At 45.5% G+C, this 24,921-nt stretch overlaps 3 protein-coding genes across 3 annotated transcripts; 2 read left to right on the top strand and 1 right to left on the bottom strand.

Annotated features, from left to right (window-relative positions):
* Nucleotides 1-4,003: 4,003 nt before the first annotated feature.
* Nucleotides 4,004-20,744, top strand: LOC104917117 (probable peroxisomal membrane protein PEX13). The gene is made up of 2 exons (XM_010728229.2): nucleotides 4,004-4,137; nucleotides 19,990-20,744. Exons 1-2 carry the CDS (start codon nucleotides 4,105-4,107, stop codon nucleotides 20,329-20,331), a joined length of 375 nt encoding a protein of 124 aa, XP_010726531.1. The 5' UTR covers nucleotides 4,004-4,104; the 3' UTR covers nucleotides 20,332-20,744.
* On the top strand, nucleotides 12,419-13,277 carry LOC116217800 (feather keratin B-4-like). The gene has a single exon (XM_031557753.1). The coding sequence runs from the start codon at nucleotides 12,430-12,432 to the stop codon at nucleotides 12,751-12,753; it is 324 nt and encodes a 107-aa protein (XP_031413613.1). The 5' UTR covers nucleotides 12,419-12,429; the 3' UTR covers nucleotides 12,754-13,277.
* On the bottom strand, nucleotides 16,276-17,098 carry LOC116217801 (histidine-rich glycoprotein-like). Its single transcript, XM_031557754.1, has one exon. The coding sequence runs from the start codon at nucleotides 17,096-17,098 to the stop codon at nucleotides 16,799-16,801; it is 300 nt and encodes a 99-aa protein (XP_031413614.1). The 3' UTR covers nucleotides 16,276-16,798.
* Nucleotides 20,745-24,921: the final 4,177 nt, after the last annotated feature.

Here is a 24,921-nt window from a genome sequence, read left to right as displayed (position 1 = left end):
TTCCCCTTCTTCCCTTCCCTCCTCCCTTCCCTTCTTTCTTCCTTCCCTCCTTCCATTTTCCCTCCCTCCCTCGCCTTCCCCCCCTTCCTTCATTTTTCTGAGCGTTTCATCTTTTTTCAGACAATGTTTGCTGCAGGTAGTAAGAAATGGCAGCATGGATAAACAGATTATTGTTTTAAATAACTAAACATCTAGCAATTTTGAGAAAGCGCAGCAAAATTCATACACAGGGCTGCATGTCTTGCTCTGGCATATCAAGACAAGCCTCAACCTAGAGAGGAGTCTACCAAAGGGAGATAGCAAAAGATAAAGCAAAAAAGGATAAGTGAAGATTGAGAAACAGCCCTGCTGAGTTAAGTACGCAGATCTCTTATCACACCCACGGTCTCATCGCTGAGCAATTTGGTAATGGCAGGAAAGTTGGAGCATGAAGGGAAATGTCAACCGAGACTCCATGGTGTATACCAAGGGGAATTGTCAACCCAGGCTCCATCACTGCCGTTCCCATGCTCGGTGCCCACAGTGAGATGGAGTGAGGCTCAGGAGGGGCACAGCAATGGACCCCGTGCCAGTCTGCATCGTAGGAAGCACCCCCTGGTTTCTGAAAGCTCATTCTTGGTTTTCTTGCACAGAAGGCAGCAGAGAGTGAGCATAAAGCAACCGAAATCCCACAGAAATGAGCTGCCACCTGTCTTCTTCCATGTGGTTTGTACACTCCCACTTCCAGTCAAATGAGCCCATTGGATGTATTAAATGGTGACCAGAGACACCCCAGGACCATTGCTGCCTTCTTGGGTGGGAAAAGACCAATTTAAAAGACCAATTTCCTCCTGTTAATAAATGGGGGAAGAGACACAGATTGAGATCACCAGCCCACACCCACCCCAGAGCCCCATGGCAGGGATGTCACCTGTCATACTGAGCTTCCTGCCCCAGCCGTAAGAGAAAACGTGGTTTGCTAGGGAATTGTGGGAAAATGTGGTTTGCCAGGGAATTGTGGGAAAATGTGGTTTGCCAGGCAATTATGGGATGCTCTTGCTGGAGGTTACCAACTCATCCAACTCAGCACTGTGGCTCAGAGGTACGTGACACAGTGTTCATGGGAAGTGCTCGGTGCTGCCCATCCTGTTGGTGCTTTGCACAAGAAATATCTTCAAGCCCTTTGTTTTAATGAACCTACTCCGAAGTTATAGCAATGTGAGAAGAGCCTTTGTACATTTTCAGCTTATTTGAACAGCACAGACCCCTTGTAGGAGGTAATTCTGATGTTCCCCTGTAAGCCCAAGCAAGCAGTTCTTACCATCGTTAATTCAACCTCTCAGGATCTTTTGAAGGAGAACAGCAAAGGGAACAAGAAACCTGTGTGTGTCTACCTTGTTTCACTCTCTGCAGCTCTGAGGATTGGAGCAAATACTTTATCCTGCTTTGCCCAAACCTTCTGCCCCTACAAGCAGTTTCATGGACCCCACGCACAGCATCCCATAGGCCTCAGTTGGAGGATGCTTGTTGTCACTGAGGCAACGGCTGCTCCCCGTGGCACCTCTCCAACAGTGGGCATTGCTCTCATCTTCACTCCTTCCCTTCCAAAAGGCAACAGGAGCATTTCTGAGATGCCAGGAGGGAACGTGTCATTTGTCTCCCAGCAGCACTCTGAGTGCGTCAGGGCCAACCTCATTTCAGTGCCCCTCATGGACACGTGGTGATGATGACTTTGCTCAGGACTATCCCCCTGGGAAGGAGCTGCTCCCCACCTGACAAGTCGGGCTGCATTGCTGCCTATTTGTATGACCCACCCAGCTCTTTAGTGGGTCATCTGCCCAGTTTTTACCTATGACACAAATGCAGCTTCCTTCCCATATTATTCAACTGGTTTGCGCCAGCCCATTAAATTACAGTCATCGAAAGAAAAGTCTTAATTGCTCCGTTCATTATCATCAGTGGTCATATCCGACAGTTAGCTTATTTGCCTGGGAACACCCCACAGGCTTTTCACGGGTTTTCAGATGAGATCAACAGCAGTTGGTCCAATAGGAACGAGGACAGTTGGAGAGAGGAATGTGGCCAACACAGGGGACCCTCTCCAAGGATTTTCTCCACTCAGAGCTCCTCTCTGCCACTAACATCCCCCAAGATGAGGCTGTGGTAAGAAAGGCAGACACAACCAATGGTAAAACAGCTCTGTAAGCAATCCCAGAAAGTCATGTCAAATCCTTGCTCCCTTTGGAGCAGGAAGGAGTTGGCACGTTTGGATGAGGAATCTCACAGGGTCTGCAATCCCCACATCTGAGGGAGATGTGGCATTTGCCCTCTGCAGCTGAAAGCTGTCCCTGGGGGTGTTCAAGGCCGGATTGGATGGGGCCCTGGGCAGCCTGGTCTAGTATTGAATGTGGAGGTTGGTGGCCCTGCCTGTGTGAGGGGGGTTGGAGATTCATGATCCTTGAGGTCCCTTCCAACCTGGGCCATTCTGTGATTCTGTGGAACAGGTTTACCACTTCTTTCCTTTTAAAGCTGTCCCCATTTCTCCATCACACCACTTAGTCATGGGCGAGCCAACACCACATCCCAGCCTCACAGACCTGCTTTTCTACATCGCTGCTGCTGCAGCGTTGCATCACTTTATCACTGCCTTCAGTCAGGGGGCTGCCAGCAGTGCAGCAACTTGCAATTTCAACAGCAGGGCGCATCGCTCTGCACCGCTCAGCCTTCTCACGCCCACCTCATTCTTTAATCGCCCCAAACACCTTAGGCAACGTCGCGGCTCTCTTCACAATGGGGAAGGGAAACGGTATCAGCGATGTAGGTGGAACGACGCCTGTTTGATTCGGAGAATTCGGGCTCTGCGCCCTGCAGAGGTCCCTGGAGAGCAGCAGCTCTCTGCGGAGCGATCCGCGGTGTGCGGAGCGCGTTCCTCCACCGCGGGGCGGTGCTCCAGGATCGCGATTGGAGCTCCGGGATGTTCAGATGGGAGCAGCCCTGTAGGGCTCCTTGGGGCAGGGCTCCATGGGGCGGTGCTCGCTGCAATGCCAGAGCCGTCACGGGCTGTTCCAGTGCTTCCTGACTTGAAGTCATAGAATCATAGAGTAGTTTGAGTAGGAAGGGACCCTAAAAGGTCATCAGGTCCAACTCCCCTGCAACAAAGAGGAACAGCTACAGCTCTGTCAGATTGCTTGGAGCCCCATCCACCCTGATTTTGAATGTCTCCAAAGAGGACATTCACCATGTTTTTAAAAGGATGAATTTAATTATTTTAATGCTCCTCCATCAAAAAGCGAGAGGAAAATGGGGTTTTCTGGGGGAATCTGGGGCTTAAACTTGGTGCTCAGCTGGTCTCTGAGGTAAGCATTGAGGATGGTCAAGAAGAGCAAATAGTGAGAAGGTAACAGACTTAATGCCATTAATGGGAAAAGCCCCTTCTGCTAAGATGACCCCACAGCCTCTCAACTCCTTTGGAGCTATTTCTTGTACTTGACAACTTAGCTGCTTGTTTCTCTAGACAGAAGTACTCTGAAACAGGCAGCTTCAAGGAAATGGGAAACCTTTTTATAGAGCAATTTTGCTGTGGAGGAGGAGATGAAGCATATAAATGGATTTCTATAGTGGATAGGAGGGGGAAAGTATTCTCAGCTCATTCCCTTCACTCAAAGGTTTGAAATCACTCTTCTCAAAAGTCACAGGGTCTGCAATCCCCCCAAGTTCCCACTTCTGATAGTGATTAATAATGTAGAATAGCCCAAGGCTGATGCTCTGGAAGCTGTTCATAATGAGCTTTTACAAACCCAAACCTGCTACATCACCAGTAAAACCATAACAGATTCCCATCCAGCTTCTGTAGTAACAAGAATTGTGAACAGAAAAATACGGATCTCTGAACAAAGCCCAACGTTAGAGATTCAGCAGTGCCCACTTCACTACCACCTGATAGGCCCAATAAACCACTAAATCCAAACCCCTGTGTTTATCTGGAGCTGCACTGTCCTCAGCTGCTAGTAGCTCATTGCTCAATGATGAGGGCACCCACCAAACAGAACCACCATTCTGACGTCTCCTCTTTTCTCCTCTTGGAGGATGGATCTGCAAAGGAAGGAATGAAGCCAAGAAGCAGCTATGTCCTGCAGCCTCACTGTGGAACGACTATTGGTATGCTACAAAGTTCTTGCTTAGGGAAATAGATGGATTTTGGATGGCTTTAAACTGTGTTGTGCACTGCTACGAAGGATTTTGCTGCTATGTCCAGCTGGAGCAGCCTTACAGCCTGTATGTACTGCAGTCTCCTAGATAATATTTTCTCTACTCATTACTTCTGTGGTATCCTGAAGTGTTTTAAAGCCTCGAGTTGTAGCATCCTCTCGAAGTGCAACTCGGCTCGTTGCAAATGGACAGCTCATGGCTCTGTCACTGCTGGAAGTGCTGCGGGAGCTGCAGGGGCTGGCGGTGCCCACAGGAGGGCACAGCTGGGATTGCACTGGGGTTGCTCCTGTCATTAAAACAAAGCATGCAGCTGCTGTACCTTGCTAGCTAATGGAGCCCGAAGATTACGTGAAAGTGTTTGAAAAATGGTGATAAATGAATGCCATGCTTGAGACCATGATAAATGAAAGGTTTTGGGCAGTCGGTGCTGGCTGGTGAGAGCTGGTCGGGAGTGAGGGTGGATGGTGGTAAGACAAGGGGGAATGGTTTTAAAATGAGACAGGAGAGGTTTAGGTTGGATATTAGGAGGAAGTTTTTCATACAGAGGGTGGTGAGGCACTGGAACAGGTTGCCCAAGGAGGTTGTGGATGCCCCATCCCTGCAGGCATTCAAGGCCAGGCTGGATGTGGCTCTGGGCAGCCTGGGCTGGTAGTTGGCGATCTGCACACAGCAGGGGGTTGGAACTGATGGTCATCGTGGTCCTTTTCAACCCAGGCCATTCTAAGATGTAATATGACTGTGGATCTGGGGGTGTACAGGGAGCTGCCTGTCTGGGGTTGTCCCTCTGCCCCTCCTCATCCAATGGACAGTTTGGGTCAGGGCTCTGTGACCCGATACCTGTGGGTGTCCTTGGGCTGGGTCTGTCAGGTATGTTGGACTTAACCCAATGTGGGCTTAACCAGAGTCATGGGTCTGTCTGCCTCCATAGATTGTTCATTTGTAGGTATCCATTCCTGAATGGCAGAGACACTTTAATGCCTTCCTAATTTCTCACACCTTTGGCTTTTAATAAGAAATAATTAAAAAAAACAAACAAACCACGGTGGTTGCCGCCCAGCTTATTGAAAAAGCAGACAGCTGTATAGCTTGGGAGCATTTAAATAGAAACTGTGTGTGCTTCCAGTGCAGTGCAGTGCTGTTCTCCAGAAGTGGTGGGGCTCAGAGCTGGGGGATGGGAAGCGTCTAAATTTCCATGCAAGTGGTGGAGAGAATGTTTAGGAGCAGAAAGCTCCTAAATGAAGAATCTCTCCAGCTGACTGCTGTGCTGTAACCCCCTAAAGCCTGGCTGTAGTGGGGGTGAAAAGCCATGCAGGCGATGCTCTGTGCTGTCGTAGGCGGGGTGCAGAAGGACTCCTCTGTTCTGTGCTTAGTGTGCTGATGTGCTGCTTTCGTGAGCAGGAGAGAGCTCTCCCCTCTCTGGGTACCACCTCTGCACTTTGCCCTCTTTTGAATGCACCACATTAGAGAGATGCCCCTGGGCTGCTTGGTGGGGAGTGCAGCTTGGTTATTATTGCTCTCCTGGTCGGCAGATTTGGAGAAGGCTTAAGTCATCCTCAGCTCTGCTGACTCTGGGGAAATTGTGCTGCTTTGGAACTGCTCTTTCTGAGTTTTCAGCTCCAAGACAATCACCCTGCCTTTACTTCTTCAAGCTGTTTCCTCTTTAAAGATGCATCCTTGCTGTGTTTTGTGCTGAGCTTTTGGCTGCTGTGCTGTGATGGAGTGTGCATCTGTGTTCCCCAAACGTTCCCTGAATGATGGAAGGTGAACTTCTGGAGTTCATTTCCAAATTCAGAATTAATGGTTGGGGGCAAATCTAAATGGGATTATTGGTGTTTGGTGTCACATGACCTCAATTTACAAATAGCTTAATTTCATGCCACATCAAACAGCATGGCCCAGGGTTCAGAGCAGAGCCCTGACACGTGGCTCTTGGGTTTAATCTCAGCATTTGCTGCTGGTTTAATTGTTAGTCATCATACAGCTGAGTCAGGTTTTATTGTGAGCTGTTCTGAGATCCCAGTGTTACCAGCACAAGTGGAAGCAGTGCTCATCCCCCCAACACTGCAGTACAGCTGGGGGATTGTCTGCTTGGAGGCAGCTGAGTTAGAGGTGGGGAGTAAAAATAGAGTGGGCAGTTTGATGCAGTAGATACTTTATTATGCATTGCATATATACAGTAGAAAATAAGGCAAGAACTTCCATTTATTGAGGTGCTACATTGGAGATGGATATTTAAGCAGGCAGTGCTTCAGGAGAGAGTTGCTTCACGCAGTGCATCCCCTTGGCTTGAAAGCAGAATCCTGTTTTTCATCAGTTGATGAGTTGTATTTTTGCTTGTTGCATACATAACAAAGCACAGCACTCATGCGCAGTTTCTCTTTTACAACATCTCCTGTGGAGCAGACTTGAAAGCAGGAAGAAATGTGTATTTAACAGTGCTAGAACAGAAGGACCTGGTTGGTATTGGCATTGGGCTATAGTTGATGCTGCTCTGAGGATGCACTGCCATTTGTGTGAGTGACAATGCCTGGAGTGAAGCTCACGTATCCTTTATACCAGCAATTGCAGAAAAGCTGAGATGTGGATGCAATGGAGATGGTAGAAGGCTGTAGATACAAAGCTATGAGAATATAACATGGAGTGGGGTGATTGTGAGGTTCTGGGGCTATCCACAAGCCAGTGGCTGCAGCAAGGAATGAGCTGCACGTCTGGAAGCTGTGCTGAGCTTGGATGTGGGTCTGCGTCTTGTTCTTCATCCATCTTGCTCTTCAGTGGTGGGGTGGGCACCTCTGGAGCTTAGTTCTGCCCACAGTGGTAGTGGTAGCTGTCAGACCACTGGTATGAACAAGGGTATGAGTTGTGCTGACCCACGTGGACTGGAGCACACACCTGAGGGCGTTCCATAACACCCACCTGCCTGCAGTGTGGCATGCACAGGTGCTGCCTGTGGGGCTGGGAGAACATCATGTTGCACCCATCAGCAGACTGGTGGCTGTAGGAGGAAGAGTGTCCCTCCACCACGTGCTTCTCCACGCAGCTGGATGTGCACGGTGTGGGGCACTTAGGGCTGCTCTGCACCATCCTCCTGGTAGTGCACTGCTTGGCATCCCTGGAAGCACAAGATGTGCATGGCACTGACTTCACCACGCCAGGGCTGTGGCACTGTGTGAACGCTGGTGTGATGTTCTTCGCTCCACCAGGGATGAAGCACTGCTGCTTGTATTGGTACCAGTAGGACATAGTCCTGGATTGGAGGTGAATCTAAAAAGTACGGAGGAGATAAAGGCAGATTAATTCCCTGCAGATTGCTGCTTCTGTCTGATGTCTTTTATGTTGTTGGAGTTTGCTGCTCTGATTCTCAGCTCTCATTCTGTAGCAGAAACTGCACAGCCTGGCATTTAAATCACGTTATTTAATAGCAACAGATGAAGTAGGCAGCTATTATTGCTGGAAGGGCAGTCTGGGGCTCAGCTGCCAAGTGACCTGCATATTTCTGCTACTGAAGCAACAGCATAGCTAGGGTTGGTGCTGAGGTTCTCACCTCATGTAGTGAAGGCTATTTGCTTTCCAGCTGCTTCAAATGAAGCCAGAATTGCTTTCTGCTAGTACTAGGTAAAGTCAAAGTATTTGCTTTACTAATTTGAATTGCAGCTTGGAAGATCATCAGGGCAATGTGGTAGGAGCTCTTTTTAGGTGCCTGTTCATTAGAGAAAAAGCAACTTTTGAAACCTGGCTCAAGCTGCCCATGTCTCAGATAACTAAAAAGTCAAATGTAACTCCATCCCAGGATGCAGCTGTGTGGTTGCTCTCCCAGCTCTGCTATCTCCTGCTCTTTCTCTCCTGAGTTTGCTCAGTAGGAGCTGGGGACCAAAGGGCTGCAGGAATCGTGAAGGTCTGCTCATAGCTGTGGAGCACGCAGTGCTGCCCTGCTCAATTCCTGGAGGCAGAGGCATTGCCTAACGTGGGCCATCAGACCTGCCTCTTTCACACCTGGAAGGCATGAGGTGTCCAAACACAGGGGGGAAACTGCTGAGACCTCAGATTTCCTAATTAAAACTCAAAATCTGACTGCAAATCAGCTTTGCTCAGCGCTAGCAAATGACACTTGGGCGTCTGCATGTTGCAAGGCGGTGGCAGCTGTGTTTGCAGCCAGACAGGGCTGCCCTGAGAACAAAGCTCTGAGGGTCAGGTCCCACCAGTGCAATTTGTTTGCAGAGGGATCAGCAGAGCTGGGAGGCTGCAGGAAGCTGGGTCAGCATCTTCCTGCTGCAATCTGAGAGCAGGTACTCCCTGTGTTTGTAAAACAAACAGAACAGCAAAGCCTCTGTGGCATTGTAGAAATCACCTAAGCCAGATTGGTTACTATGGTAGAGGTCAGCTGCCCGCAGAGTTGCTCAAATTACTGAAATCAGTGCTCTCTAATACAGCAGAAATGTAGAATTCAGGATTTTCAAAGCAGATTAAAGGTACTAACATTGCCAGATCACCACATCCCAAACAGAGGGAGGTTCTGTAAATCTCAGGCTTGGCTTCAAATGCCTCTATCTGTGCCTACAAATAGGAAAGAGCTTAAGTTTTTCAGAGGAAGCAGCCAACTTATTTCTCATTGCAGCATTTCTGCAGATTCAGATGCAAACTGAAAGCATCAGCAAGAAAACATTTAGCTAATTAGAAATAAAAACAGGCAAAAAACTTACCGAGTTCAGAGAGGAGAGTAAGAATTGGATTGGAGGTATGGAGATATGTGTTTTTATATAGTCTCTGAGGCTGCCTGGAAAACCTGAGCCATTGTGGATCAAATCCTAATATGGGTGAAATTTGTTCAGGAGCAGCTTTCATTGGTTGTAATTATTTTACTCACTGGGGTTTATTAGTGCACCATGATCCCCAAATAGCATGAAATGTACCTCACACCCTGTTGAGTTCTTTCAATGCTGAATCTTTATGGGATGAACAGGGCTTGGAGAGATGCTCCCAACGCCTGGCATTCATTGTGTGCCTGATGCGATGCTTTTCAAAGGTTATGGGTCCCTCCCTGACTTTAAGAGGCTTCATGCCTGGTGCTCTTACAGCTGGAAATGGGGTCAAGGGATGGAGTGGGCATTACCCCATGCTGCCCCAGTGTGCATCCTTCAACTTGCTGCCCATGATTGCTGTGATGGAGTCCAGCTTGGAGACCTTTGCTCTTGTACAATTTTAATGGGCAGCTGTGAGGATTTCTGAGAGATTTGCTGATGATGTTGTTGTTTCAGAGCCTCTGTCAGTGCTATTCTGTTCTATGTGTGGGTAAATGTAGGCCTGCATGGGTGTGGTATCTGGGAAGGGCTTTACCAATAGAGCAAAGCTGAGATATGGTATATTGGCTCTGATACAGGTTATGGTATGAATTGCGATGGCAGTTCTGCCAAAATTCACTCTTTTTCTCATTTCTTCCCCTTTTTCCAGCTCAGAGCATCTCCTTAGGAAACTGATGGCTGATTTTTATAAGTTTTTGTAACTTTTTATAAGGACGGGTAGTGACAAGAAATGATTTTAAACTGGAATAGGGGAGATTTAGACTAGATATCAGGAAGAAATTCTTTAGTGTGAGGATGGTGAGACACTGGAATGGATTGCCCAATGCGGCTGTGAATATCCCCTCCCTGGAAGCATTGAAGGCCAGGCTGGATGGAGCTGTGAGCAATTTGGTCTATTGGGAGGTGTCCCTGCCTATAGCAGAAGGGTTGGAATTGGATGAACTTCCTTCCAACTCAAAGCATTCTATGATTTTCTATTATTTTAATGGTTTATTTTCATGATGTTGTGGAACTTGTAAATATGACACACAACTGATGACTGAAGAATCCCACTGGTTCGGCTAAATTATGAATAACTCCATGCTCTATCAGCACCTGAGTACCTGGAGGTATTGATGGATCTCTGTTTATTTCTTGACATGAGGATAACTATTTCCATATTTACATTTAAACCTTTGCATCTTCAGGTGCTGAAATGTAATTCCCAAGCATTTTCAAGCTGTTAAATTGAATTGATGCACGTGATGTTGTTGTCCTGCTTTATTTGCTTCTGGCCGCTTTGGGCGGTGACACTTGGCTGAGGTTCAGCAGTTGATGCATCACTTCTTTCTTTGTCCACTGGTGGTGCTTGAGCTGTAATGCTCTTGTTAAACATCCATGTGACATCATCAGCTGTGTAGAACATTAATGAGCTTTTACGATGTGCTTGAGAATGCTTTCAGAAGTCATCTGGGCAAGTAATGCTGGTGTTAGCCTTTGTGTGCTGCACATAGGCCCTGCAGTGATGTTGAGTGTAGTCTCCTTTTCTTCAACACAATGTTATTAACACATTTTAAAAAGAAAATTCAGCTCTTCTGTCTTTCGTTGTCTAACTTGAAAGCGATGATTAGATTTTGAATTCCACCCTTTTTAAGGACTTAGGTTGGGTTTACATTGCTCTCTGATTTTGGCTGAGATAAAGGCATATGTTTGCAATTTGCATGGTTATCTTCTATTATAGGAAAGGCAGAGCTAATTCCCCTAAGGAATGACAGATGTCTCAGGATCATAATGACCAAGGATTGCATGAAGATAAATCTCAGTTTGCAATTAAAGGAATGTGAAAATCTTGATAGGGGTTTCTACCCCCAAGTAACACATAAGGCAGTGGGGTCTGGTGTTGTCCTTCCAACACATTTCTCTACCAGTCTGAATTGAGGTTCCCTTTGAGATCTGTTGGAAGGCAGAAATTATTCTGCAGTTTTTCCATGTCTTTTCCTTGATACTGTGCTGCTGTTCAGAGAGGGAAGGATTTGAGATGTCCTATATGACAGCAGCCCCAACAAGACTTCTCTACCGTCACAAGAGCAGCGAAATGTAAATCAGAATGGACAAGTTGGATGTGGGGAGCATCTGTATGGCATAGCCCATTGCATCTGTTGCTGACTCGGCTGCTGAGTGTTGGTGAACCTCAGCGTCCATCTGCGTGTTTAACGCTGATGATAACCCCATACCAGCAGTCACGATTCATCAGCAAAAGGAACTCGATGTTCTGGGTATGTAATGTGTTATTACAATGGATTTAGGCGCCCTTTTATAGAACAAATGACTTACTGGCAAAAATGACCTGCCAAAGTCTTGCGTAAGCCACACTCTATCTATTGCCTTTTTGTCACGTCCTTTATCAGGTCATGGTTTATAGCTTCGCAGCAGAGGATGCTTAATTTTATATAAGATATAGTCTTATTTTTTTCTTCCCATTTTAATTTTTTTTTGTCTGGTCAAAGCTTGCATTTTCAAAGACACGTGTGCCTTCTGTCTAATTGGAAGAGCTGCACTGACTTATTTGGATATATTGCTGCAGAATTCAGCCTGAAGAAGCCTACAGAATGCCAGGGTTTGAGCAGGCTTTGCATTAGCCTGATTTCATCACCAAATTGTGAACACGGCTTCCCCGTGCCAAGAATGCAGCGTATCCCTCACTTTTGAAACTCTACCTCGGCTGAGTCAAGGACCTCTTCTTCCAAGCAGGCATTTGGCTGTTGGCTGCTGAATCCTCTCATGGAGGAGGCATTGCATATGAACAGTATGGTCCTTTAGGTTTTTTCTCTGACATGCAGAGTATCTCCTCCATGTCAATTTCTGAAATAGACAAGAGGTGGAAGGACAAGCTAATAATTACAAAGGGTGATTTATTAAAAACAATTGACATTCATTAACGATGTTAAGTCGTGAAAGAAACGTGTTTAGTAATTGATTGAGATGCTATGCATGCAGGTGACTCAGGTGCTTTGGGCAGTCTAAAAGCCAGTATAAAAACACTCAGCATTAGGCCGTGTCTGACCATTTCTCTTATTTCTGTTGCGCAGTAGGTAAGCTTGATTTGAATTCTTCTTTCTAAAGAAACCTTTTTTGTTTTCTTGTTTTAAGTCAGGGTGAATCCTATGCAAATGTTCTGTAGTATCAATCTCAAGTTTTCTTGATGTAAATACATCATTTTGTGGCTGTTCGGCTCTTGGCTGTGGTAAAGCTGATCTTCCAAGGCTGTCTGGATGATTAACTCCTATTACTTCTGTTTGATATAAACCTAATAGGTAATGTTTTCCAAGAACCCAGCTATGAAAAACTCTGCCTTTCCCTCTAACCTGTTGGTAGCTCTCTAATCTAACATTTGATTGTGGAGCTTGTGAGAATTTATCCTTCTTCCTATATTGTTCCCTTGCACCTCAGATCAACCATCTCCTAAATGACGCACTCCTTAAGCCCGTGCACTGATGGCAGCCCCTCACTGTGTGGGGTGGCTGTGCCACAGCCCGTGGCCAACAGCTGCAACGAGCCCTGCGTGGTGCAGTGCCCCGACTCGACGGTGGTCATCTACCCTCCGCCAGTGGTTGTCACCATCCCTGGACCAATCCTTACCACCTTCCCACAGCAGAGCACCGTGGGGTCCGTGGGAGCCCCTGAAATTGGAAGTGGCTTCAGTGGTGCCCCAGCTCCTGGGGGCCTGCAGGTCTCTGGGGGAGCCCGGTGGGCTCGGGGGTACCCAGTTGGGAGCTGCAAACCGTGCTGAACCTGGTGAGGAGCTGCTGGAAGAGGAACATCCAGGGAATGCTGAGCAGAATGTAGACCTGTAGCTAAAGCTCCAGCATTTGGAAGAACCAAAGAACCTTTGAGGCTGTCAGTGAAGTTAATCTGCAGATGTTCCAATCTTCTGAAGAACAAGAATCCATTCACATCCTCCTCATATTACCCTTTGCTTTCTTTTGCTTTCCCATCTTCCTAAGTGCTCTGTTCTCAGTGCAGTGGACTGAGTTTGTAATCCAGTAGGATGCCTGTAGGTATCATTGTGACAGTGTGTAGGGATCAAGCAACAATCCCATTTTAGCTTGCTTTGTCAGTGCTTTCTGTGGGTAATGAGGTGTAAGAAAGGGTCTTGGAATCAACCAGCCCATGCTCTGTGCTTTACGTCTGTCTCTGCAATAAAGAAACAGCACCAGCTATTACATGAATCACCTCACATCAAATCACAGGTTGCAAGCAATTTGTAATCTGCACCATATAATTCTGCCTCTGTATGATCTGCTTCTTTCTCATTAAATGTGACCTTGCAGTATGTTCCTGGGCTCTGCGTGTGTGTGTATTCCTCTGCTCCTGGTTTGACTCTGTCCTGCAGCACTGAGCTGATCCTATTGCCCTGCTTTGGGACAGTGATAGCCTAGAGAGATCTGAGAATGGTTGTGTGCACCTCCCTGCCATTGCTGTCCCTTAGCAAAACTGCTGCTCACAACTCTGCTTCTATTCCTGGTTATGTGAAACTGCTGAATCAAAGCTGGCTTTTATTTTCAGTGTGTTTTCATTGCCAGGTATCATCAGGCTTAATCTCCCTACAGCAGTGCTAAGAGCATCGGTGCAGAGGTGCATGGAGGTTTGTGTTTCTAGGATGAAACCAATGCCAAAAGTTTGGTTTCAGGCTTTGCTGCTTTGCTGTAGAACTCTGGAATTCTGGTTGGGTCCATTTATGGAACTTCAGATTTCCTCAGGAATTTATAGGTAATAAAGCATAATAATGCTAGAATGTTACATTACCTGGGAGTAGTTGCTCTTTGGATACATATCCTCATGTAAGGAAAACAGAGCAGGCGGGCACCATAATGGTGCATAATAGATGGCTGGATGAGATGGTTCAACCAGCTTCAACCACATAAATCCTTTCCTACAAAAGAAATCCCCTAAACCTCAACAGCCAGATGAAGGGATCTTTATTACTTTGCTCGTGGCATATTTGGAAATAAAACTCGGTAATAAACTGGAGTGTAAATTTACCCTTTCTGTGTAATAGGTTGAGACTTTCAGTCACCACAAAGCACTGAGTCGTTAGTAAAAGGGAGAAGTTTTTGCTGGTGGATTTCTACAGAACTATTTGCAGTGCATCTTTTATTCCTTTAGATATTAAGTACTGAAGAGGACACTGGTGTGGTTTGTAAGATAGTAGAAGCATTGTTCACATCTCTTAGGTTGATTATTTGCATTATGAGGTTGGAATATTCATCTAAAGAGAAACGAGATTTGAAATGATTCTCATTTCTCTTCTGCTTCTGATAAAGCAGATTCCTATATCACTTTGCCTTCCTCTCTATGATGCTATACTCTAAGAAATCTTCCAGAGGCGTTCACTCATGGGCTCAATGTCTCATGTGGGATAGGTTTGCCCTTTAAAAGCACTTCTTGCTCTGGCTGTGTATATTTGTGCTGAAGGCATTATCCTGCCTCATGTGGGCTGCTCACAAGGTGCATTTAAATTGGCAGTTTCCCACATGCATGCAGTAAGTACATCCTGCTGCAGTCTGCCATTTGGAAGTTTAGGGGAAATTATAGGGGTTAGTGTTCTGTTAACTAAATTAGCCAGCCATCCCCTGTGGTGCTCCCAGGCAGGTAGAGTTCTTCTAATCTTAAGCCTTAGGGCAAAAAGTCCTATAAAACGGGGGAAGTTCTCTTTGCCCAATACTGTGAACAGATGTATGAGAAACTGAGGGAGACCTCAGGATTAATCCATGGGAAGTGAGCATCAGTGCTATTGGCAGATGCACAGAGGGGCTAAGAGATGGTTTGAGCTGCAGTTCTATGATTTGGGACTGCTATGATCACCCTGATATTCTTCATAGGTACAGAGCTGCCTGGTAATTAAAGGCACCCAGGGGAGATGAGCTGAAGTTATCGTGGTGGGAGCCTCAAACCTTACTCAAGGTTTTCCCTGGGGAACCCAGCCCTTCCTGTTGCTGACTGCAGCTGGCAGCAGGATTATACAGAGTGTCACAACAGTTTTTGCTTGTTTCAAAGCGTTGTGCTGATTTGCTGCCTGTGTCCTGCTAGGAGGTGAGGGTGGAGGAGGGTGCTAACTTTACCCTCTCACCAGGGTGTCCTTATCTGACTCCATCTCTCTTGAAGTAGGGCAAAAAATGGTGAGGTCTGAGCCTGGCACATCTCCTGCCTGAGGCTGCTCCTTCTCAGATGAAGAACTGGATCTGTGGGCCTTGTCCTCTCCTGTGCTTCAGTCCAAGGTCAAATGCTTTGCACGAAAGTACCAAGGATATGAAGAAATGGGTTCAACAGAAGGAAGAGCATCTACAGAACAAGGGAGTCTTTTGCCAGCTATCATCATTTCTCTGCCTATAGAAACAGCTTCAGCCCTCTCTGCTCCATCAGTCTGTCTCTGACCTCAGCTCTGTCAGCTGAGAAAATGCTGATGTGGGTGGGTACCATGAGACAAAGAGTATGTAGGGTATCTCTCAGAAATCAGCCCAGAGGTGCCCCCTCAAAGTCACATCTACAACAGCCTTTTCAACTCTTCGTTATGTCTTTGATGTGCAAGTGGGCTTGCATGGGCTCCATGCAGCTATGTCTAGCATGTGCTTGTTGAACCATTTCATTTTGTGCCAGATTATAATCTTTACTATTTTAAATCTAAATCAAGGCTGCTCAGTGTTCCAGGGGAACATAGTACAGGCAGACAGGAACTGCTTGAACAGCCTGGCTGCTCAGTTTGCAAAGCGGAGGACTTCTCCATAGGTCATAACTTGGTTGCCTTTGGTCTATTCTCTTGGGTGTTTTTCTCTAACCCTAAGAAGCATTGCTTTCTTTCCTTGGCAAACCACCTGAATGTAAGTTCCACTCAATAATTATTTCCTTTGGAAGTTATTTTTCGAGCACAAAATACAGTTTGATCTAGGACTGCATGTGTAGCAGTATAGACAGACAACTGGGTGATTTTCTGGAGAAATGTTGAGTAAATTCAGGGTCATGGGTTAATTAAAAATGATAGAACTTGTTCCTCATTTTGGAAGCAAGTTGAGGCTGGAGTATTTCAGATGGAGATGTGACAATGCTCCCTGGCACCTGGAGTCTAATCTTAGTGTATGTTTTGTCAGTAGAACTGCTGCTGGTCCCTTTCTGGTGGTGTGTCAGCAAAGACAAAAGGAGAAGACTAGACAACTGATGTTACTATGCAGAAACATTTTAATGAGTAAAGAGTGAGAAGTTACAGAAATAATAAGTTTTCAGCTTTACAAAAGGGTCTTCAGCAAGTAGAGTGGGTCTGATGCCAGATGATGATTTCTCTTTGTGGAATTTGTCAGTCCAGGCATGTTTCTTGCTCAGAGTTGCTCATAAATTCTGACCACTACCGTATGAGGCACAGCGTAACAGGAGCTTCTTTCCATGTTGTCTTTGGAGAAGTTCGTAGTTGAGCAAAGTGGACTTCTTCATAGCAGTTAAAGTCTGATTCTCATTGACATAGAACCATATATATCACTATAGCAACACAAAGCGGCTGTAAATTAATTTAAAAGGAAATTTTCTAACCCACCTAGTGGAGTAAAGCAAGACATTCAGCAAGGTGTAAGGTTGTCTCAATACTTGCTCTAATTCAAATTGCCCTTTAGAGTGATAGAAATATTAGAGAGTTACATATAGGGTAGTGTTAATGCAGCCTGGCACCCACGTCTCACTGAACACAGCCAGAGGTGTGGGTGCCCAGCGTTTCTCAGCACCATGAACTTAGCAAAGGATCTGTCTCATTTCTCGACTGCCTTTTTGCTGGTTTAGCATGGATAGCAGCTTCAATACCAGTATCTGTGGCCATGATGAGAAAAGAAGGGGTGGCGGTGCCCAAAACCAAAGAAGTCCCCATGCCCGTAATAACCCCCATGAGCACTCAAGCTCCTGTTCCCATACAGGCTCCCAAAACCTCTGTTGTAGCCATAAGGGCTCCAATGTTGGTTGTAATCATGGTGGTGGCCCCAGTGGTGGCCGTATGGGTGCCTGAATCGGTGGTCATTCAGGTCCCAGAAACCGTGCAGGTCTTCCTGGCAGAAGGGTGAGTAGTGTTCGTTGTTGTAGAATTCCCTGTGGAAAGTCATTGCTGGTTGTTGGAGGGAAACCTGAAACACACAGCAGGGAACAGAGTGAGTCCATGTCCTCACCAAAAGGCTTTTTACCTCTTGGCCACCTCATTTGTGTTTTTAGCCTTCTGAATCCCCCCAAACTTTTTTCCTCATATAGAATCATAGGATGGCTTGGGTTGGAAGGGACCCCCCAGGATCATCCAGTTCCAACCCCCCTTGCCACAGGCAGGGCCACCAACATCCAGATCTGCTACAAGCCCAAGTTAGCCAGTGCTCCATCCAACCTGCCTTTGAACACCTCCAGTGATGGGGCATCCACAGCCTCTCTGGGCAAAACACAGCATCTAACAGTACTTAGAAAACACTCTATTTACCAGCTGAGAACTGACACGCACATGTATTTTTACAGCATGCATACAGATACATACACACAAAGACATATCAAAAGGAGTAGAGTAGAGGCAGTGTGGACTTACCCGGTTCACTGAGGAGAGGAACTCGAGAGAAGCGAATGAAGCTCTGGAGTTCAAGGTCTGTATATATACCCTCTCGAACTCCAGTGTTAACTATACGATGGATCTTATTGCGTGCATTATTGCTTCAACTGATGTAATCAGAGTCAGTGATTTTCATAGTTTTCAAATTCGATGTGATGACACACCTGTAATACCTCCAGAATTTCTTTCATCTTAAAACAGGAAGAAATAGGCTCAGCACATTTTTAGTAAAATTGCATGGAATTCTTTGTAGTTTGGAAGATGGTATGTTTAGGCCATTACTGGTTTCGCAATCTGTGTGTAGGTGCACCATTTACTTGGGATTTTCATTTATGGTACAATGTGGAAGGAAGAAGAGGAGGATTTTCTTTTGTGTTGAGATGCAGTGTTCTGTAGATACTCTGTTCAGCAATGCTGTGACCAGTGCTTCGTGCCTGGTGTATCGGTGGGGTTCTCTTGCCAGCAGCGTTGGTTTTGTTCCTCGTTCCATAGCTCTGATTTTCAAGAAACCTCTCCATTTCTGTTCTAAGGATATTCCCATGTATTTCTTCCTATTTTGGAAAAGGATTTTTAGCTTTTGACTTGTATAGGACATACAGTGCATTACCCTATTAGGACACAGAAACAAGAGAGCTTCTATGTTGTAACTGACCATATTATTAAATCAGGTAGTGTCTTTTGGTGACAAACCATTAACATTAAAATACTGCAACACTTTGCAAATTGAAAACATTAATGAGTGTTTATGAAGAGCTTTGGTATTCAAAATTCTGAGGATGCCTCAACATTCTGCTTCCTCATTATTATCCTTACTTTATATTCAAATTAACGGAGGAAATTAGGTGAAGGTCATGCAAGGAGTTCTGCAGAAAACTCCAATATTCTTCATGATTGTACTATATTTGATACATGAGGTTGATTCTTCACTAAGAAAATATTAAAACACTGTCTTGGAAAGCAGCATTTAGCAAATCTCCACAAATTCTTATCATTTATTATTTTCCAGTCCTAATTTGTGCTTGTTTTCTTCATTTCATTCTGCTGAGCTCATGATCACGTTCTCCAATGAATTAAGGTGTAAAAGATGCAGTCGTCTCATTTTTGTTGAAGACATTATTTCTGCTTACGCAGCAGCATGACTTTTGTTCACGATCAACATTTTGGAGGAATGCAATTAGGATTTATTTGTTGGCTGTGCTGGTTCTGTTTGCTGCAGTTGCTCAGTAGTGTAACAGAAAATTCCATAGGAAGACCCTGCCACACTACATCAGAGTTTCTGATGATCCAAATGTAGGAAGATTTTATGTTGTAATGAAAATTTCTTCTCTCTCTAATGGCTTTGGGAGCTTACAAATGCCTTTATATTACATTTAAATAAACTCAAGTTTTGACAGCGAAGACAATAAAATGGTATCAGGAATGTAGTTGACCTAGAACAGTGTAAGATGAAAGAAACCTGTAATATGTGTGACATAAGTGAGGCTGAGAACACACTAATAATCCCAAACAATGAAGAAAATTATATTAATTGAAGATATGATGAGTACAGGCAAATTTCTTTTCCAACCAATAAGGCTACAAACCTTTTGAATATGCAAGGCGTCTTAGATAAGCTGCCAGGGCAAAGAAACAGTATAAAAAGGGCTCTGAGCTCCACGCTCTCTATCAGCTCTCTTGCCTTCCTCCTCCTGGTGAACTCGGTAAGCCTTCATGAGAATTAGAAATATTGGCTTAATAATTTGTTAGGATTACTGCAGCTTCCTGAATTTTAAGGTTTTGCTGTCTTGTATCCGTGCTTACAGCTTTGCAGAGTGGGCAGGTTCAATGCTTTGGTGCTGCTTTAGATGTTCTGATGTGTGCTAATGATTTTGTAGCTTCTTGAGTGGGTTGTTAGCATTTTCAGATCTTATTCTGAAGTCAGTGTGGACTGAAGCTGTGGATCCAGCAGCTGTGGGGAGTCACTATGGCAAACACCAGATGATTTAAGCTTTACTTAATCTTAAAGCTCTTTCTTTTTAACTCTCCTGAAGTCTGTCTTAACAAATTCGGGAATGCCGAGCTTTATACAAAGCTGGTGTCCTAAAAGAAATTTAGGATTGATAATTCCTCACCATATTCACTAAAAATAATCTTGAAGCAGCTGTAGGGAAGACTGGAGGTGTTACAGGTCTGTTCTACAGTTGGTAAGCAAGAAAGGAAATGAAATGGTTTAAAATATTTGGTTAATTGGGAAAAAATCTGATGATGGTAGATGGACAAAGTTGAGAGAAGGGGAATTGGAGAAGAGGTGTAACAAAGAAATTGCATCTGTCCTTGGCCCCATGAGACCACTGAAGAGGGCTTTGGGGTCTGAGCTGTGACTGTGAAGTGTTTCTCACTTAGGCTCTTCTTTGTGCTGCTGTGTTGCAGGTTTGCCCTCAGTGCAGAAAGATGACTTTCCTCCATGATGACTGCTACTTCCCCAACAGTTACAGGGGCCTCCACAGCTACCGGGGCTATGACTACAGCGGCCCTTACAACTACAGGGGCTTTGGTGGCCTCTACGACTTTGGGGACCGCTATGGCCATGATGGTCTGTACGGTCACTGGGGCTTCTATGGCTCTAGGGACCTCTATGGCTTTGGAGGTCTGAATGGTGGCTATAGGGGCCTGCATGGAGACTGCTATGGCTACCCAGGCTGGTACAGCAGCCGCTACGGTCACCACTTCGGTTCACGATATGGTCAACGCTACGGCCATGGGGGCTGGTAAAACCCAGCAGGAATGGTGCTGATATGTGAGGATCAACCCCAGTCTGGAACGACGACGAATCTCAGCAGCATCTTCCTAATGCACAGAGCCCAGTGACAGCAGCTTCCCTCTGCAGAGGCACTGAGGCTCTGCTCTGCTGCCCAAGTGCTCAAAATGAATGATCTTTTCCTGCTCTGTTTGCTCTCTCACCTCCCAAACTCTCCTCTTCATCCACTGCTGGAGCAAAAGCTTGCTTCCCCTCAACACCCATTCTGTACAAACTCCAGAAATGCTGCTGGAGTGCCTGGCTTTTGTGTTTGTTGCAGTGATGTACAAAACATATTCTGAATGAGTAGTACAGGCACGGTGTACCATGCCTTGAGGAATGTAGTCTTTCTATTCTGGAATATATCTGCCTTTCATATTAAAATCTATGCTTCATCAATACTGTATTTCTGTGTTTTTCAGTATTTTATTTTTTTTTTTACTTTTTTAACTTCCATTTCAAAAACACCACGGATGGGATGTTTGAAAGTTATCCTTACTTTTGTGCACTCCTGGGTTCTGTCACCGAGTCTTATCCTCCTGACACTGAAGCCTGACACAGAGCCTTATCCTCCTGAAACTTCAGCTGCATCTCTGCATTTTTCAACAGCACCAGGCTCTTGCTTTTGTGTATTTCAAACCAGTGGTTCACTTAAAACATGTTGGTGCTCCTGTTGGGCTAATGGGATGTGATTAGGATTCCTCAGCAGGTGTGACCTGTGACACCAGGTCCACTGGAGCCACATCCATGCTCCTTTTCCCATGGAAGTTGAATTTGGTGATCTTTTTAAGGCTCCTTTCAACCTGTCCCATTCTGCGATTTTGAAGAGGTCATGCAGGTGATTGCAAACTCCTGTACTTAATGGGTAATCCTGATTTAATTTTGGAAGAAGATCATATTTTATCTATTAGGGGTTCTCCAGTAGAGAGGTAGGAGGTAAATGTTTTGTTAGAAGAAATGGATGTCCAATGCCTCCAAAGGGAAGACAGCAGGGCGTTTTTGTCTGCAGGGTCATGGGAAAGAGCTCAGAACCCACGGTGTGGAAGACAGTTGGATCATGACTGGCTTTTCCTAACTTTTTTTTTCATTGACCTTTATGGGCAGAGGGTTGGCTTAAATGAATGACTGCGGCTGTGTGGTGAGAATGATGATGGTGCTTTCCTCACCACTTCCCTGGCCAGGGGCTATGGCTGCCAAGAACTGCCAAAATGCTATAGGGATGATGAGAGTTGTGTATTGTTTTGTTTCAAAAGCTGCCTCCCTTTTTTCCATTTTTTTTTTTGTTCTCTCTCTTCTAGTTCTTAGTCCCTGGATTTAGTTGGTGTGTATGTATGTTAAACTCCACCAGCTGCTAATGCAATTTTTCTCGTGGATGGTAATAGGGTTGGGAACTGTTCTGCATGAAGAACATTTCATAGAATCATATCAGAGACTCATAGAATGGTTTGAGTTGGAAGGGACCTTTAAGATCATCTAATTCCAACCCCCTGCTATAGGCAGAGACACCTCCCAGTAGAGCAGGCTGCTCACAGCTCCATCCAACCTGAACTTCAATGCTTCCAGGGAGAGAGCATCTATAACTTCTCTGGGCAACCAGTTCCAGTGTCTCACCACCCTCTTGGTAAAGAATTTATTCCTAATATCTAGTCTAAATCTCCCCTCTTCCAGTTTAAAATCTGAATTTGGTTTGTAGGAATGTGCCTACTCAACTCACCTGAACATTTTTTATCTATTCTCTATAGAGATCTGGGACACAGTCTTCTATCTTAAAGAATTATAATGAAGACATTCACAGCCCTATTATGCTAAAATATGTTAACCTTCAATCTGGAATAGGTTCCATTTAATAAAGGCAAAGGAGAAATTGTGGAATTCCTCAAATTTCTGAGGTTTAGATTGAGGAATACAGCACATTTCCTTAGGCCAGCTGTTCTGCATGTGTTCAGGGGCAGAAATTCCCTCCTGAATGCCACTGCTCTCCCCGTATCCACATAACCAAGGGACTGATAAAAGAGGACTGGAGCTTGGTTTTTTTTCTCACACAGAGAATTTTAATGCAGTAAGAAAAAAAGTTGACACAGATACAGAAAGATTATAGTTTTGGCATGCTGAAGTCAATGAGTCACTGTGCTACGCTGTACAGAACATTCTTTTTTGTTGAAGCTGTATTGCTCGTTCTTAAGGTACTTGTAAATCCAGATCAAAGGAGGCATAGCCAGAATGCTTCTCCATTATGCAGTGCTGGAGCACGTTGCTGGAAGTGCTTAGTGAAAATGCAGATGACCTGGATTAGTTTTTCAAGCTGCAGAAGTTCTTTAACAATGCTGAGGCAACTGGAAGAAGCTCCAAAAGAATTGCAAGTTGTTCTCACCTCTGCCAAAGGGGTCTAAAATGCAGGAGACTATCGAGAGAGCTCATAGCTGAGGAATGCAGGAAGAAGGAAAGAGAGCAAATAACATAGAAGTGCTGAGAGATCCTAGAAAGCAGCCAAGCTCCCCATTGTTGGTAACTTCAGCTGATGCAGGAGGGACTCAGCACTGCTGAACACGTCGCCAAGATGAGCCAGGTCGGTTTGGGTTTATCAGTAGCAGCACCCAGAGCTGTAGGTGCAGTATGAGGGGTGGCGGTAGCGGGTGTAGCAGCTACGGTAGCTGTAGGGTCTGCAGTAGAAGGTGTAGCAGGGGCTGCAGCAGGAGCTGTAGCAGGAGGTGTAGCAGGGTCTGTAGCAGCAGGAGGAATAGCAGGGGCTGTAGCAGGAGGAATAGCAGGGCCGGCAGTAGCTGTAGGTACGGCGGGTGGTCCTCACAGTCCTGTAGCTCGGGGGACAGCACACGTAGTAGCAGGACATCTTGGAGGAGGAGGTGGGAGGTAAACCTGGAAACAGCAAGAGGTGAAGGGGGGAGCTTAGCTTGTAGGGAGCAGCAGTGGCTTGGGGGTGTGAGGATGGGGGATTTGGAGAGGTGCTGAAAAAATCTCTCAGCCTTGGGGTGTGCTTTTGGCATCTGTTTTTATCCAGCCCGTTCCTGTATGCCCTCATTAGGTTCAACCCTGAGACAGTTTCTATTCTATAGGCTCTATTCTTAAAATGTGAACGCAACATCTTGTATTTTTGGACTTAGGCTAGAGGAGATGCAGCCTGCAGATGCAGGCACCCAAATGCAGGTGTTTGAGAGCGCTTGGTGTCGGAGCTCCCAGGATGGGCAGCTGAGGTCAGTCCCTGCTGCAGCTCAGGACATGCACATATGGGTGTCCTAATGGCTGACAGGAATCCCACAGTGTGTTTTCAGAATGTATTTTAGAAACATTCACGCACAGTGCTCCTGGTTCGGTCCCATCACTGCTCCAGGAGAGCCACCCAGAGCAGGGTGCCCATCAGCACGGCCAGATGGACCTGCTGACAGATTTCTTTGCAGCACAAAATGTCCTTGTTTGCTTTTCATTTCAAAAACTATTCGTTGCTCTGTCTGACACAGATTTCTGACTTTGGTTCATGCACCCTGTGTGTGCCAGTTCTAGTGAGGATACAAGCAGAGCAATTCACGTGATGTGCCTGCATTCATCATTGCAACGTGTCTCCACAAACAGCAGTTTCTACTTTGCCTACACAATTCTGCCCATTATCCAGCATTACAGCCAGTGCTGATTGTTACAAAGTCAAAAGAAACAGAAACATTTTCTCTCTGTCTGTTTAAATGGAATAGAGTAGAGCTATTTCTTCCTAGTGCAGAGATAAAACTCCTTTTAAGGCTGAACCAACGATACCCAAATCCCTTTTTCTCAATGTTCTCCCATCAATGCCCTCTTATTTTTACTATAACAGCTTAGAAAAGTACAGGACACAATATTTCTACCCTTGTTACAAATCAGAGCATGTTAGTAACAGAATAACTTCTATGTTAATGGAGACTCCAAGTGAATGAATTGGGTCTGCACTCACCAAGTTCACCGAGGAGAGTAAACCAAGAGAAGTGGTGTGAGGAGCTCAGGGTTGGGAGCACTTTTATATGGTTTCTGCGACCCATGTAAATCAGTGCGGTTCTCTGCATGCTTCCATTGCCTAGTAGTCATCGAACAAATATCAGAAGCAGATCACCAGTTCAATTGCTATAATTGTTTTCCTCGACAGGAAACTTGGACAATTTTCAAATTCCGCAGGTAACAAATTGTGATTACAGTGCGTGGGGCTCTTTCATCTTCCAATTTTCAAGGACAAACAACTTTCTGGGAATGGACATAGGGGAGGACTGGGAATGAGATGGAAGATACACAGACCTGCGCTGCCCGTGGATGTGGGGAACCCGTCAATCTATTTTCACATTATGCCCCTACAAGGGAGGCAAACACCACACATTATAAGGTGACTTTAAACACCTGAGATGGAAAAAGACATTATAGCTTGTGCTTAGAGCCTTTGCCAAGTGGTTTGATTTGTTTACGTCACAATTAATGATAGGCATTCCATTGATTCCTTCAGGTTCTTCTCCTGCCTATAATTTGGCATATGCACTATGAGGAGAACAGGATCAAATAAATGAGCATCCAAGCAATGTGTTCAAAGCTTTTTT

The sequence above is a fragment of the Meleagris gallopavo genome, unplaced genomic scaffold (assembly GCF_000146605.3).
Source record: "Meleagris gallopavo isolate NT-WF06-2002-E0010 breed Aviagen turkey brand Nicholas breeding stock unplaced genomic scaffold, Turkey_5.1 ChrUn_random_7180001955761, whole genome shotgun sequence".
NCBI classification, from domain to species: domain Eukaryota; kingdom Metazoa; phylum Chordata; class Aves; order Galliformes; family Phasianidae; genus Meleagris; species Meleagris gallopavo.
Note: the sequence above shows the minus strand (reverse complement) of the source record. Positions and strands in the feature narration are given on the sequence as shown.

What these genes read in the sequence shown, in the direction of transcription:
- LOC104917117 (XM_010728229.2), top strand. Translation starts at nt 4,105, where the DNA reads ATGTCCTGCAGCCTCACTGTGGAACGACTATTG. An exon ending in TCACTGTGGAACGACTATTG is followed by an intron (nt 4,138 to 19,989) that starts GTATGCTACAAA and finishes GCTGTGTTGCAG; the next exon opens with GTTTGCCCTCAGTGCAGAAA.
- LOC116217800 (XM_031557753.1), top strand. Translation starts at nt 12,430, where the DNA reads ATGACGCACTCCTTAAGCCCGTGCACTGATGGCAGCCCCTCACTGTGT.
- LOC116217801 (XM_031557754.1), bottom strand. Translation starts at nt 17,098, where the DNA reads ATGACTTTCCACAGGGAATTCTACAACAACGAACACTACTCACCCTTC.